We start from the raw sequence: 14,837 nt of genomic DNA, 5'->3' as shown, positions 1-14,837 counted from the left end.
TTTTGGGGAGATTACAGATGAAATGATAAGGGACCAGATTATAGTGAATGTAAAGTGTAAGAAAACGTAAGAGCAGTTATGGATTTTGGGGAATCCTACGTTAAAAGAAAGTATATCTACAGCTAAGGCATTTGAGCAATCCAATAAATGGATGAAAACTATTGAAGAGAACGCTAAAGGTGGGAAGAATGACAAATCTAGTGATGATGTGTGTGCCATAAGCAATGTGAAAAATAATTTCCAATCTAATAAGAATGTTGGATGGATTCAAATTGTGTGTTACAGATGTGGTAGTAATAATCATGTTGCATCTTTTAAGTTCTGTCCTGCAATTGGTAAAGAGTATAGCAAGTGTGGGAGAATTGTTCATTTCTCTAAAGCATGTAGAGATGAAAAAAAGGAGTAGGGATTGCAATTTCAAGAAAAATGAAGTTTCTTGTGTATGGTCTAATCCTTGTATTCAATGTGAACATTCTAAAACTGAAGAAATGATAAGAGAAGGTGGCATGGTGGTTTCATTGATAAATATTGGGGTGGTTGATGGTGAAGTACTTAATTCACCCAAATGTATTGTGAATTTCATGGAGGTAGACCTCGAATTGATGGCAGACTCTGGTTCTCCCTGGACCATTATAACTAGAGATTATTTCTCTGAAAAGTATAGTTCAAGATTATCTGAAAAAGATCTTTCTTCACCAGACATTAATGCTCTGTGTTTTAATGGTTCAAACATCGATTTTATTGGTTATTTACAGTCTACTATTCATTTTAAAGGGAGATCTGCAGTTATTAAATTGTATGTAGCTAGGAAGGGTGTTGATGTACTTGGTTGGAGGGATCAATGGAAGTTAGGAATTATGTTCAATCCACGGAGCAAAGAACCTGTCACAGTGTTAAACGATATGTTTTCTGAAGAAGCATCTATTGTCACTATAGAAGATGACAGTAGATGAAAGAATTTAGCTAAGGAATTCCCTAACGTGTTTTCAGAAAGTTTAGGTAGATTGAAGGGTTTTGCGCATGCCATCAAGCTCAAACAAGGAACTGTTCCTGTAGTGCAAAAACTTAGAGGAGTGCCACTTAATGTCAGGGAGGAATTAAGTAATGCTCTTAAAGAGATGTTAGATAATGAAGTGATAGAGGAGGTAGAATCATCTGAATGGGTTTCTCCAGTTGTTCTTGCCCGTAAGCCAGATAAACGTTTGAGGCTTTGCATTGATTTGAGAGTTCTAAATGCAAACATTGTTATTGATTGTCATCCCCTCTCAAACATAAATGAGGTTGTAAGCATGCTTGGGGGTGCCACAGTGTTTTCTACTCTCGATCTTAGATCGGCATATCATCAAATTGAATTGACGAAAGAATCTAGACATCTAACGGCTTTTATTACCACTCAAGGGTTGTACCAATTTAAGCGGATGCTGTTCGGGTTAGCTTCGGCGGCGTCTGTTTTTCAAAGGTCGATGTATCATTTGTTTAAGGATATGGGGAATTATGTTAAGTGTTTTCAAGATGACATTCCCATTTTTTCTAAGAATGAGGAAATTCATTGTGAACATTTGAGAAATGTATGTAGAGTTTTGAGTGAGTCTGGTTTGACGATTAAGAGTAAAAAGTGCAAATTGTTTCAGAAGACGGTAGAATATTTAGGGCACACAGTTTCGAAAGATGGTGTGTCTCCAAAGAAATCGTTGGTTGACGCAATTTTAAAAGCTCCTGCACCTGATAGTAAAGATAAGTTGCTGTCATTTTCAGGTCTCTGTGAGTATTACAGCAAATTTATCAAAGATTTTGCCACTAAGATGGAACCCATTAGAGAACTTGCTAGGAAAAATGTGGAATTTGTATGGGGTAGTAGACAGCAAAGTGCGTTTGAAAGTATAAAAGCTGACATGGTTGCTGCTCCTACTCTCAGACCTTTCTGCCTAAATAAATTGTGTTTGTTGACAGTTGATGCTAGCATTTATGGTTCAGGTTGTGTTTTATCACAACGTTCTGGGAAGGAAGAGTGGAATGTGGCATTTGCATCTCGTACGCTCACTGTCACTGAGAGAGGATATGCTGTTATTGAGAAGGAACTCTTGGGATGTGTATGGGCTGTGGAACATTTTCAGAATTACTTTTGGGGTGCAAGGTTCATGTTAAGAACTGACCATAAGCCTTTGGTGAATATTTTGTCGCCTGGTGGAGGGGCTAGAGCTACTGCTCGCATAGCCAGACTTATGTCACTCCTCCAGGAGTACAATTTTGACATTGAGTATGTTCCAGGAAAATTGAATGTAACTGCGGACTGTTTGTCCAGGCTGCCATGTCATGGTGTCGAAGAACATAGTGATGATGAAGTTGTAGTTAGTATTACTGAGTCTGTTTCTGAAAATTTTAAGTTGATTTCTGAAGAGGTGTGGAGAAAAAGTATGAATGAGGATGCTTTCACTGTGCCAAGTGAGAGATTATATCAAGAAGGGTTGGCCTCCTAAATGTGAGGTGTCTGCAGATCTCATTCCATATTTTAATATTAATGAAGAGTTAGTTACTGAAGGTGATTTGCTTTTTAGAGCAGGAAAGTGTGTTCCACCTTTTGTGATTCGTGATTCTATTTTGAAACTTAGTCATGAGTGTCACATGGGTATGTCATCCATGAAGAGGCTAATTAGATCACATTTCTGGTGGCCAGGGGTGGATAGGTTTGTTGATAAGTTTGTGAGAGAATGTCCAGATTGTATTGAGAGTGACAAGGCTTGTAAATGTAGTCCAGGTCCTTTGATACTTGTAAAGTGGCCAGAGTATCCATGGCAAAAGTTGGGTATTGACATTTCTGGACCTTTCAATTTTTTACCTGTGGAGAGTAGGTTTGCCATTGTGGTTGTTGACTACCATTCTAAATGGCCAGAGGTCAAGCTCATTTCTCATCCTAATTCACAGAATGTGATTATGTTTTTGAAAGAGCTATTTGCTCGAGAAGGTTATCCTGAAATGATGATCTCTGACAATGGTGTACAGTTCAAATCGTCAGAAATGTTGGATTTCTTTAAAGATTGTGATATAAAACATGGCACCACAGCATTGTATGAACCACAAGGGAAAGGACAAGTTGAGAGATACAACAGGGTTCTCAAACAAGATATTTTTTGTGCTCGCACTTTTGGTAGCTTGTGGAGAGAAAGGTTAAGGGAGAGACTTTGGCTGTATCGGATAACACCTCATTCGACTACTGAGATTTCTCCTTTTTGGTTGTTGAGAGCTAGGGATCCCACATCTAAATTGTGTCCGTTGTGGTTTAAAAAGAGTGCTATTCCTCATGATGTTAAAGTTGATGTTACTGATGTAGCTCATAAAGTTGAGATGAAGCAAGATAAGATCAAAAGTGATTATGATGTTCAGATGAAGGTTAAAGTACCAATGTTTAAGTGTGATGATTGGGTGAGGATTCGCAAACCAGGTTTTATCTCTAAAGGTGATATTAAATTTGGTAAACCTATTAAAATTGTGACAGTAAATCGTAACAGTGTTGTGACGCAAGATGGTAAAGTCTGGAATGTCAGACGTGTTTCTAAATGTATTCCTTTATGCTATTCTTTTTCTTAAGAGGGGAAATGTGTAGCATTTTCAGTTCATTCTTATCTGTATTGTTTCCCTTTTAAGTTTATCTACCTTGTGTTTCCCTTTTAAGATGCTGTTCTTTTGTTCTGTGCACATGCTTGTGTCGGAAGATTCTCTATTGGAATTGTTTATCTGTAAATGTGTTGTACTGGCATTATTCTGCTGGGACTTGAAGAAGAGCGTACTGTGCTGTTTCCATTAAACCAGTACCAACTATTCTTGGATTATTTGAATTACTTACCTTTATTTACTACAGGTTTATAGGGCTTTTTTTTATATCACGATAGATCCTGACTTGTGGGCTGATATCCTGGAGGCCTGGCATTCCTCTGCAGTGCTTACTGTCACACACTGGGCAGGTGATTCCTCTTGCCATCCAGCGCCAGTTGGGGACTGAGTACCTGTCCCAGGTTCCTACCTACTACCCAGACACAGGCAGCAAGGGTAAGGTTGTACAGGATACACATCATTTCTATTTTCCCTCTGTCTCATTCAGAATGATTATTGATTTCTGAGGGTTGCCCTCCTCAGCCAAAACACCCAGTTTCTGTGCAGTTGTGCCCTTTAAGAACTACCTTGTCAATTCATAAATCACAAGGGACAGAAGGACAGCTAATGGGGCACTGTAGTCCAAACCCTTTCAAGTTTGTATAAGAATATGTGTGTGTATGTGTGTTGAGTGCTTTGAGACATGGGAACATTGATCTTCCATGCACGTGAGATCTACCTCGTATACCTACTTGGTGGTCCCTTTTGTTAGGATTTGGGTTGAGGTTGCATCTCTTAAACTTCTCTTGATGTTATACAGAAAAGAGGCCTGGCTATGCCTGTTAATCATCTACTTTCCAAAAGCTTGTAGAGGCTACATTTGCTTGTATCAGCTTCTTTAGATAGCGCTTTTCAAAGTTTGGACCTTTCTAGGATTTGGGTGCTCTTCCTCCCTTCTCCCTTCTTCTCGAGTTCATCATTTCCACAGTGAGTGGCACGGGCTTTACTCATGCCCTTTGGAGAGGATGTCCCAGGATATACTGTACCAGACAGATATGATTCCCAGGGCATATTTGAGACATGTTTGCTGCTCTGCTGATGACATGTATTTCTCCACCCGTGGTTTGCAGGTATGCTACATTGGTCTGTGATTAATATACAGTGACCATGAACCTTTGTACCTTGAGGTCGTCAGAGCAGAAACTTTGATCATCTGACAGTGGCCATAATGTTTTCTGCTCTCTGGTACCTCTGTGATACTCTGCCTTGAAGGAACTGGCAGTTGTGTCTCACTGTGGTCTGGTTCAACTGTCAGTGCTTTCTCCACAAATGCTATCCTAGTAGAGTGCAGCAGGCATGGGCTGCTGCTTTTCGGGCCATTCAATGAGGTGGTGGGTCGGGGTCAGAAGAGTGGAGGTCCCCAACAAGAATCTGCTGTTACCAGCTCGAAGGAAAGAGGGCAGATTCTTGATAAGCCCTGTCTAATATTGTGCGGTCCAGTGATGGCAGTGCCAGGCTGAGCATAAGAAACACACTGACGCTGCAGCAGATGTCTAGCAACATTGTGTGTTGCACCAGCCTTTGCTTTCCCCATCAAAGCTGTACCAAGCTGCAATGAACCCTTTTGTGTCTTCTCTTTATTCAGATTTGTTCTGTTGTTGGAGCCATTTGCTTGCACTGTAGTCAACCCTTGCAGGACTGTGTGCCCACTACCCCTCACAATGATATCCAGATTCTGGTCTCTCTCCCTGGCGATCACATATTTTTCCAGGAAGTGGAGCGCGTCTGATTCCTCATTTCTCACCAAAACACATCATTTTGACTATGTCTTTGGATGATGGTCCATTGTTGCCATGCTGGGATTCTTGAATCCTGATGTTCAAGTGTCTCTTTATATCTGTATCATTGACCCCTATATATCTCCTTTTCCAACATTATGGAGACTTCAGTTTTGACTACCGTACAATGTGGAGACATATTTTCCTCTAATATTCAGTGTGTCTCCCTTTTACTTTAGAAGGCACACTTTGTTGGTGATGTATTTTGGGTATAAAAGTGGGTTTCCTACGTTAGAGGGTACTTTTTTCTGCCAGGTGTCACTGCAGTCTTTATAACTGCAGCCAACCAAACATAAAGGTGTTCTCAGGCACCATATATCTGAGTCACATACGTGGGTGGTGTAAATAGACACTGCAGACTGCTTATAACATTTAACTTCCACGCTATTGGTGCATTTCCTGCACCAACCTACCACAGCATTATTGGAATGTTGCGAAAGCCATTGAGGTGGAACCAATCATGCTTCATGTTTTTAAGGAAATGCACACATGGCGTGACACCGATCTGAAACCTGTCTAAAAAAAAGCTGATGGGGGGAAGAGGGGCTGGGAGGCACTACAAAAACATGTTATCCTTATAAGAAAGTTGATTGTAAAATGGTGATCTAATTACTTTTCTCTATGCCTTCAAGAAAACATTCCATGAAAATATTATTACCCCCAGGTCCCTTCGGTCCTCGTCCCATCCATTACTTGTGGAGAAACCATCTCCATGACAGTAAAAAGAACAAAGGAATGCTGGGACCCTAACTCCATCCCCTCCCACTGAGAGTAGATAACCAATACTTACCCAGCATTCTGCCTGTTCTTTAATCTGTCTGCCGACAGGACTGGGACAAGGTTCTGGGTGCTGCTCATGCTAGAGGGAGTGGTGGTATTTATTGTCTCCAACTGGCTGCCAGGCTGTCTGGTCATGAGTTTTTGCTGGTGTGTCTCCCAGCCTCCTGGGCTTGCCAGGAGGCATGATTGATTCTGGCTGGCCCTTTGCGGCTGGTGCGCCAACCCTCCCGGTCGTTTCCAGGTTGCAGGTTGATTCTATCTGCTGGCTGGGACACCCTGTGGTGGCTGCTCAGGCAGGGACCGTGCTGGTGGCGCCCCTGGCCTGCCTGGATGACGGTGGCGTGGAAATGCCTCTCAGCTTTTGGTGCCCACCGGGTTTGGCTGATGGTACTGTGGTGATGGCGCTACGGACCAGTTTCTGCCACTCCCGGTGTCAGTACAGCGTAGTAATTTTTCTTTTTGTTACTATTTGCTGCTTTGGAGCCAGGATCTTGGTGTTCTTTGGTGTCCCTGCCTGCACAGTTGCCTGGAGTGGTGTCTTCGCCCCTGTCACTCTGGCATGTCTTCCTGATGGCTGGGCCGGTAGGTAGGCACCCTGGGGAGTCTACTTGACAGTTTGGGGGTTGTGCTGGTCGTGCCCCTGGCCTGTTTGGTTGACAGGTGGGACTGTGGGTTCTGCCTGTGCTTTCTTTGCACTGTCATCTGTTTCAGAGACTGTGTATCCACCCTACTGTGTCCGTGGTCCCTCTGTGGCTAGGTTTGTGTTCCTGCTGTGTGAAGGTGTCTTTGCAGGTTTTTTTGCCCCACCTACTTGGTCGTGTGTTTTGGGATCGGTCTGTTGGTGTTCTTGCCTGCTTTTCTGTTGGGTTTCCCTGCGCCTGGCACTGTGGCTGAGGGTTCAGCTTCTAGTGTCCCCGGCCGGTTCCTCCTTCTCCCGGGGTTTTGTCCCGCCTCAGCATTGGTGTTGGTGCTTATGGGGTTTTTAGCTGCCTTGCGGGGGCACTTTTTGGGCATCTAGCTAGGGGTTCTCTTGCTTCCCTTCCTCTTCCTGGCATCTTCCTTTGGTGTGGGTGCTCTGGTTCCCCTGGGATCTAACGGTTCTGTGCATGGCGTGTCTTGGGACCTTTTAGTTGTTTTTCCCTTTGGTTTCTTCTGTGCCTGCCTTCCCCTGGTATGGGCTGGGGGTGGTGTGGCCATCTTCGTACAGGTTGCTTATCTTCTGCCCTGGCTTTTCCCCCGTGTTTTGTGGGTCTTGTCTTTGGGGCCTTGGTGTGGCTGGTTCCAGTGACTATTGATTTCTGCCTTCGGGGTTGGTCTTTTTTTCTGGTGTGTGCTTCTCTGGTCTTGGCCTCTCTTCTTGGGTTCATGGGGGCGCCATTTTGATAGCCTTCTTGCCCCTGCGCTAGGGGTGGCTGTGAAGGAATTTTTTGGTGTAGGGTTTTCTGATTCCAGCAGTTTGGGCTGCGCCGGGGCCTTCTGCCTCCGTTATCCTCTTTCTGGGGTGTTTTGTGGTGGCCCTGTTGCCGGCTTGGGGGGTGACCATCTGTGCTTTCTCAAGTCGCTGGCCTGGGGGATGCGGGCTGTTGCCTGTTTACCTGGACTGTAGTTTGGCCTTCCTGTCTTGTGGGCTGTCTTCCTAGTGCCCGGTGGTGGTTCCTGCTCCTGTCTCTGCTGGCGGATCTCTGGTTCTGTAGGTTGACTTCTTGGGGGGCCACCCAGTTTGTCTCCCCTGTCCTTGGGGTTCAGGTATGGTGCCTGTTTTCCTTCTAGGTTTTTGGCCGGGGGCTCTGAGGCCCTTGGTGGTTTCCATCCCCGGTTGCTCTTGGGCTGACGTGCGTCTTTGTTTTGACACTTCTGAGGCTGGTGTTGGGGCTCGCTTGGGATGGTTCTTGGGATTTATCCATTGCCTTCCTGGCCAGTTGGTTGGCTGTTTTTTTGGTTGGTGTTTTCCCCTTCCTTGGTGGGTTGTTTGGCACTGTGTCCAGTGTCCGTCATCCCGGTTGTGGGGTCTGGGGTTTACTGTGGCTGGTCGTTGCATGTATTGTACAGATTGTCTTTGGTGGCAGGTGGGTTTTTCCAACTTCTGTGCTGTTTTCCGCCTTGGGTCGACCCCCGGCTTTGTGGTTGGGGGTGTAGTCCTTGGTATGTGTTGTTTGGAGTGGGGTGTTCCCTGGTGTGCCTGTTTGGTTTTGTGTCCCTGGTCCTGTGGCCTTGGGGGTTTACCTTGCCCCTCTCCTGATCGTCTCAGTTTTCTGGACCCTGGTCCAGTTCAGTACGGTTCTGATTCTGGTGGTGTCCACTCCTCTGGGGTGCCTTTCCTTATGGGCCCTGTGGTTGGCCACATTCCTGGTGGGGTGTTGTGCTTTGCTGCGTTCTGGTTTCTGGCTTTCCCCCTGTTTTGTCCTGTACTGGTGGGGTTTGTCTTCTGGTCACCTGGTCCTTCTGGTTGGTCTTCGGGCTGCTGGTGTTCTGGTGCTCATCCAGCCTGCCTCTGTGTTGTCGAGGCGGGGTCGGTGTTGGGCAAGGTTTGGGTGGTTGTGTCCTGGTGTTCCTTGCGCTCTTTTGTGGGTTCCTCTGCCTTAGTCTGTTAACCTGTCCCAGTGCCCTGGCTCCTTCTCCCGGTATGGGGGCTTTAGCGGCTATCCTGTGCCAGTGCTGGTGGTTGGTGTTCAGCATTCTTGCTTTTGGGCCTGGTGCTCCCCTGTGGTTTTCAGTAGCTGTGGTGTCCTTTGAGCTCTCTAGGGGCTGGTTCGGTTGGGTTGGTGGCGGCTTCCTTTTTGGTTGGTGCCTCCTCCCTTCCTGGTTTGATCTGTGTGGTCCTGCCCCTGGCTGGTCCTCTGGGTGTGGGGCTCGGCCCTGTTAGCAGCCCTTCTTCTCTTTGTTTGGGCTGGTCTGTTGTGGGCCTTCCCTTTGGTGGTAGGGTTGTTGGCCCTGTCTCTCTTAGTTCCTGGTTGGGGAGGGACATTTGGGTTTTCCCATATGTCCCCTTGTCTCTCCTATGCATTTGATTGTGTGGCCTTTCGGCGTTGTTGGGCATTCCTCCCGTTGTCTACTCTGGCCCGCTTTCTGTTGGTTCTGTTGCTATGTCTCTAGAGCTGCGTGAGGGCACTGGGAGTGACGTCTTTCTATCCATGTGGGCATCCTTGCTTGCTCCTAATTGTGAGGGCTGGTCCTCCTGGTGCCTGTTGGTCTGATGATGTGGTTGCTTTAGCCTCAGTTTTCCTTCTGGGGCTTGCCTTTAGCGATTGGGGTCTCTGTGGTGTGCCTTCTTTCCGGCCTTGGTTTTGTTTGTCCCTGCCTGGTCGCCTTCTTGGTGGTTTTCTAGGCTCCCTACCGCTCTGCAGTTTTTGGGGGTTGGGGTTGGTGGGGCCTGTGTGCCTTGCTGGTCCTTTTTCATGTGGCTGGCTGCCTCCTTGGTGACTGTAGTGGCTTCTCCTTTCCAGGGTCTTGGTTCTTCCAGGCCTTGGTGGTGTCCTTTTTGGTCAGTCCCTGGCTTTGCTGGGGTGTCTGACCACTTTGGGACTCCTTCAGTGTGTGGCCTCCTAGTTGTCCGTCTATGGTTGGAAGCCTCTGGTGCTTCCTTGGCGGGTGTTCCTCTTCTGTTGTTGGTTCTGGGGTTTTCCAGGTGTGTGATGACTGCCCTTTGGCCAGCGGCGCCTGGAGTGGCCTTGTTTTTTGTTTTCCTGGGTTGTCGCCTCCTTTTTCTGGGTGATGCAGCTCTTATGTTTGGTTGGGTGTGTTACGGTCTGTGTACTCCAGCCTGTCATTTCCATTGGTTCTCCCGTTTGCTTCGCTTGGGATGCTGCTTTCGGTGTGGTGTCCTAGGTGTTCTTTGTTGGTTTGGAAGGTCAGATTTCTGGCTTTGGTATGCTCCACAATTAATAGATGGGACGAGGACAGCGGGACCAGGAGTAATGAAGATTAACGGTAAGTAATAGGGCATTCCATCCCTACACTTGTTCAAACAATGCATGTGCCCCTCCAGCCTGTAAACTGATTATGCACCAGTCAAGAGCATGCACAATGAATTTAACCTATACAAGCTGCAGCAGGCTTACACTGTCTTCATTTGAAGCCGGGTACAATGTTGGGTGTGAGAGGTGCATTTAATTAAACTCTTACAATGTCATCGGCACACCCATGTACACAAAAGCTCCTGCACAGGATTTTAAATGTAAATTGCATCAAAAAATGCTTTCTATGAACCAAGGAGTTAAAAAAGACATGCTTTAGCTAGCATGTTAGAGCCTATCCTAAGAAAAACAAGCCTTTCCCTAAAGATAGACTGGCACAACCTAGTCCATGCTGCTGTTTACATCTCTTGTACACAATGGGAGAGCTGATAATCTGATCTCAAGTGACAGTAATTACCTAACGTGTATTTATGAACCCATATAGCAGTGCCCAGGGGATGGATATATTTTGTTTTTGAGACATGTTCGCTCTTGAATCTTTGTTCTGAACAGATCTGGCATGAAATAGGTCCAAGTCTGCCTACTGCACACAAGGATGACTCAGAAATGTGTGAATCAGTGGCACAGGGATCGCTCTTTAAATGTTCAGATTGTTTGGCTCGCCTGCTGGAGCTTGTAAAAGCAGCCTGAATCTCTAAAGCTTGTAGGGAAAATATTATCATGGCTATGTATCTAAACATGTAGAGAAAAGTACCATGAGGCTTTCCCACAGGTGCCTGAAGCCACCCCAGTTTGTCGTTTCTTTGGCCATTGGCAGTATTAAGGTAGGTTACATAGATTGTGAAGCAATCATTTCCTTATTTAAAGACTAGCCCTTGTCCGGGAGCAATTAGGCTTCAGGGCCCCCGCCCGCCCCGACATTGTCCGTGGGTCCCCCGGAGTAGCAGCCCGTCCCGACCTTGGCTTCAGGGCCCCCACCCGCCCCGACATTGTCCGTGGGTCCCCCGGAGCCTTACCTCATCTGCTGCACCTCCCCGCGCTTCTGACTTCACCCGTCCGCCGCTCCTCTCCGCTCCTCCCCGCCTGTCCGCCGCTTCTCACCGCTCCTCCCAGCCTGTCCACCGCTCCTCCCTGCCTGTCTGCCGCTCCTCCCCGTGCTCATGTCTGCCGCTCCTCCCCGCGCTTCTGATGTCAGCACGCACGTCGCGGCCGATGCTACTTCCATGGAACTACTTTTTTTTTCTCGTAATTTGTTTAATAACTTATATTTTTTTAATTTATATAGCCTATGTCCATCTGCACACCCTGACAATTACAACGATGTATCGGGTGTGTGGATTGGCGCTGTAGTTCCCGAGTTTACCCGCCTCAAAGGTTCAAAGTTCTTCCTTTTTTATAGTAGTATAGATATATCGCTGTATAGCGCTGACTTGGATCCTTGCAGCCACATCACAGCACTAGATGGTGGTAAGTATAGCTTTACATGTAAATGGCCCAGGGACTTTAGGGGTTTGTGATAGTTCAAGAGATCCTTGTTTTTCGAAGTGATGTATGAGAAGATTCATATACGGTGATGCCCAGGTGGCCCTTAAAAGGTAAAATGCTGAGTCGAGTCGACTGCAGGAACATCTTAAGGATTTTGGGGGCCCTCGGCCAAACATATTTTGGGGGCACCTGTTCGGAACAGCTTTGAATTTATGATCCAATTTCAGCTCTTTCATGCACTCTTTAAGCCAGATCACTGACAGTGCCCAGCCACACTCATCCAAATTCTAAATGTGTTTACCTCGAATATTCAGAGATAGTGAAGTATGTTTTCAATATTGCAACACACCAGCTCACTAATATTACTGCAAATAATCTCTGTGACATCCTCCCATTTCTCACATATGAGAACTGCACTTGAAACAATCTGTTTAGGAATTATTAAAGGTCATCGGGGCAAGACTCTGTAGAACAGAGTTGACCCTATTAGGGTCCCCCTGAAAGGCTGAGGTGGGCCACAGCCCACTTTGCCCATTCCTTAAGTCTCTGGTGGACTGGAGCCATATCAAAGATACTGGGGGCATATTTATCATTATTTCACGCAGCAAGTCACCCTGCCGCACTGCACTGCCTGACAGGAATGCACTGTATTTAACATTACATATCTGAAAAGTAATCTCAATCATCACACTGTCTGCACCACTCAATTCTTTGTTTCCTATACACATGCTATACAGAAAGCCGTATGTTTCTACATTGTTCTTTAGCATTATCAAAGCCAATAACTAAGGCCTAAATGTGATTAAACAGCATTTGTGCACGCAACACATTTAAATAACACTTGCAAATGCCTGTGTGTATTCCCTCTGCAGAAACTAGAGCCTCAGACCCTTAGATCCTTGCCGTGCACTTAGATCAGTTTCAGCTGCTCTGCTTTTTGTCCTGAGATTCCAAACAACTGGAATTGACAGATGCCATTTTTTTACTGATGGGCTTACCCTGGAAAATGTTCTTCCCCTTTTTCTAAGAAGCTTTCTCTCCCATTTGGCTTTTTGCTGTGCTCCTTAAAACTCACCTCTTCCAGAATTGATTAGAGAAATGAGGTGTATTGCTTTGGACCAGGGCCATGAAAGTTGTCGGTGATGTGATTTCTTAAAATAATCTGTTGCATGCAATAACACACCTGTTCATGACCATCTACCAGCTGAAAGAGGGGTCACAGTGAGTCCTGCTTGCAATTGGGACAGAGCAGCCAGTAAGCTCTAGCACAGAAAAAAAACAAAAATGATTCTGCTACCATGGAGGACTTAAAGACCTGGCTTTTTAAGCAGGTATTTGATGCTTACTCTTAGCATTAACTCCTTCTTTTGTTGCTGCTCTAGTTTACCATAGCACCAAGGGACCGAAGGGTATATGTGCTCTCTATAAGTTCCTATTAATTTTAACTTATAAATGCCAGCATTTGTAAAGCGCACAGCTACCTCCGACAGAAGTGTCCCGGCGCTGGGGGTCGTCGGGAAGATTAAGCAAGCTATTTCCTAGAGTCACATGGTGCTGGGCTAATCTGCCACCGCGGATCGAACCGTGAACCCTGTGGTCAGGAGTCAGCCACCTGGCCGCTGCGCCACAACTCTTCCTCTTATCTCGCTAAAAACTCCATACATCATTAATGACGTTTATAATTAGCGAACTGCTGATAAATGCAGGTTTATCAGTGCCTAATTTGAGCCAGTGGTTGCAGGTGGGACCCACCGACACTCACTTTTGGCTACCAGCACTTATTTTTTCGGAACATACTTTGGCCCAGAGCAAAAGGGAAACACAAAGAAGGGGGAAAGGAGAAAGAGGAAGATGGAAAAACAGTGTCAAATAAAGCAGGGATGAAACCCCCCCCAAAGAGTGGACTAGAGAGGCAGAGACTTTCTGGAGGTGGATGAAAGAGGCATGGGATGGAATCAAGACTAGGCAGCTTTGGTATTTGGCACCCATGACGTGTGACAGTGCCAGCCACGGGCTTCTAAGCAAAACTTTGGGCTCTGGCGCTTATACTTTTACAAATTCAGCACTGGCCGGTTAATCAATACAGAAAGCCATTTAGAACAATCAATGGTAGAAGTGGGCTGACCTATAGCCACTCTCTCTGTATAGACTGTAATAGCTCTAAAGTACAGCAATAAAAGATACCTTATTAATGTAATTCCTTCCAGAATAACTCTTCAAGGTCAGAGTCACAAGGTCACAATGAAGACCTGATTGTCATTGAAATAATCCTCCTACCAATGATAATACGTAAATGCTATCATCAGAAATCATTCATCTAATGATGGAAAACAAGTGTATAGTTGTTTGACGAATAAATTCACCAATGACGGAGCATCGGCATCGCTTTCCTATGTCTTTGTCCACCCATAGGTCACCACAACCCTACAGCAAGCAGGAAACTTTGAGCAATTTTCCAGAAGACTTCTAATCCTCAGGTCTACAAGACAAATAAACACACAACACAGATGTATTTTTGTGCACCTCACCTGACACCCATTTTACAGTCCATGACACATGGTTCGTCGAAATTAGTGAGCAGGTCATCGAGTTGAATGTAACTTTCGCCATCGCGCTCGACCACCCCATGGCAGGTGGGCACACAGCTCCCAAGGGTGTCCTTCATGAGCAGCTCAAAGCACTGCATCTCGTTTTCCGAGAGGCGCTTCAGAATTGTGCCACAAGCGGCTGCCTTGAAGCTCCCTGGAAAGAAAAGAGAGTGCTGTGATGTTAGTCAGGGATGGGTAGCCATCTTGACATATAATTCAATCCATAACTCCATACAATGGTTTGAGTTCACTTGCGGTCTCATTAGATATCTTATCTTTTATTCATGGCCAAAGAGCCTACTTTTCGGTCATTGAGATTGGTCCACAATATGATGAGGCTGGCGGTGAATAACAAAGCGCCTTTTGCTGCACAGCAATATCCTTGTTGTCGCGTTTTAGTAATTTTTTTATTTGTTTGAGCACGTAACAAAGCATTTTTGTTAAATTATGCAGGAGATGATAGATTATAAGGCAAACGTAGCAAATCAATAATTATGTGGGAAATGCTGCGGCCACAGAGTTGCAGAATTTCAGTGGCCCTACGCGTGATTTGGGGTGCATTCATATTTACTGATCTTTTTCTATGTATTTTATGGTTTTCTATATAGAACACAACTACGGGAAACAGTCAAAACACCCTGGCC

General features: G+C 45.6%; 1 protein-coding gene across 1 annotated transcript in view; it reads right to left on the bottom strand.

Annotated features, from left to right (window-relative positions):
• The window catches only part of ITPKA (inositol-trisphosphate 3-kinase A), a 589,909-nt gene that overhangs the window by 182,095 nt on the left and 392,977 nt on the right, over positions 1 to 14,837 (bottom strand). Inside the window, exon 3 of the mRNA XM_086937204.1 lies at positions 14,134 to 14,347. Within this exon, the coding sequence (XP_086793330.1) occupies positions 14,134 to 14,347 (214 nt within the window). The remainder of the gene's footprint in view (positions 1 to 14,133; positions 14,348 to 14,837) is intronic.

The sequence above is a fragment of the Lissotriton vulgaris genome, chromosome 9 (assembly GCF_964263255.1).
Source record: "Lissotriton vulgaris chromosome 9, aLisVul1.2, whole genome shotgun sequence".
Lineage (NCBI taxonomy): Eukaryota > Metazoa > Chordata > Amphibia > Caudata > Salamandridae > Lissotriton > Lissotriton vulgaris.
Note: the sequence above shows the minus strand (reverse complement) of the source record. Positions and strands in the feature narration are given on the sequence as shown.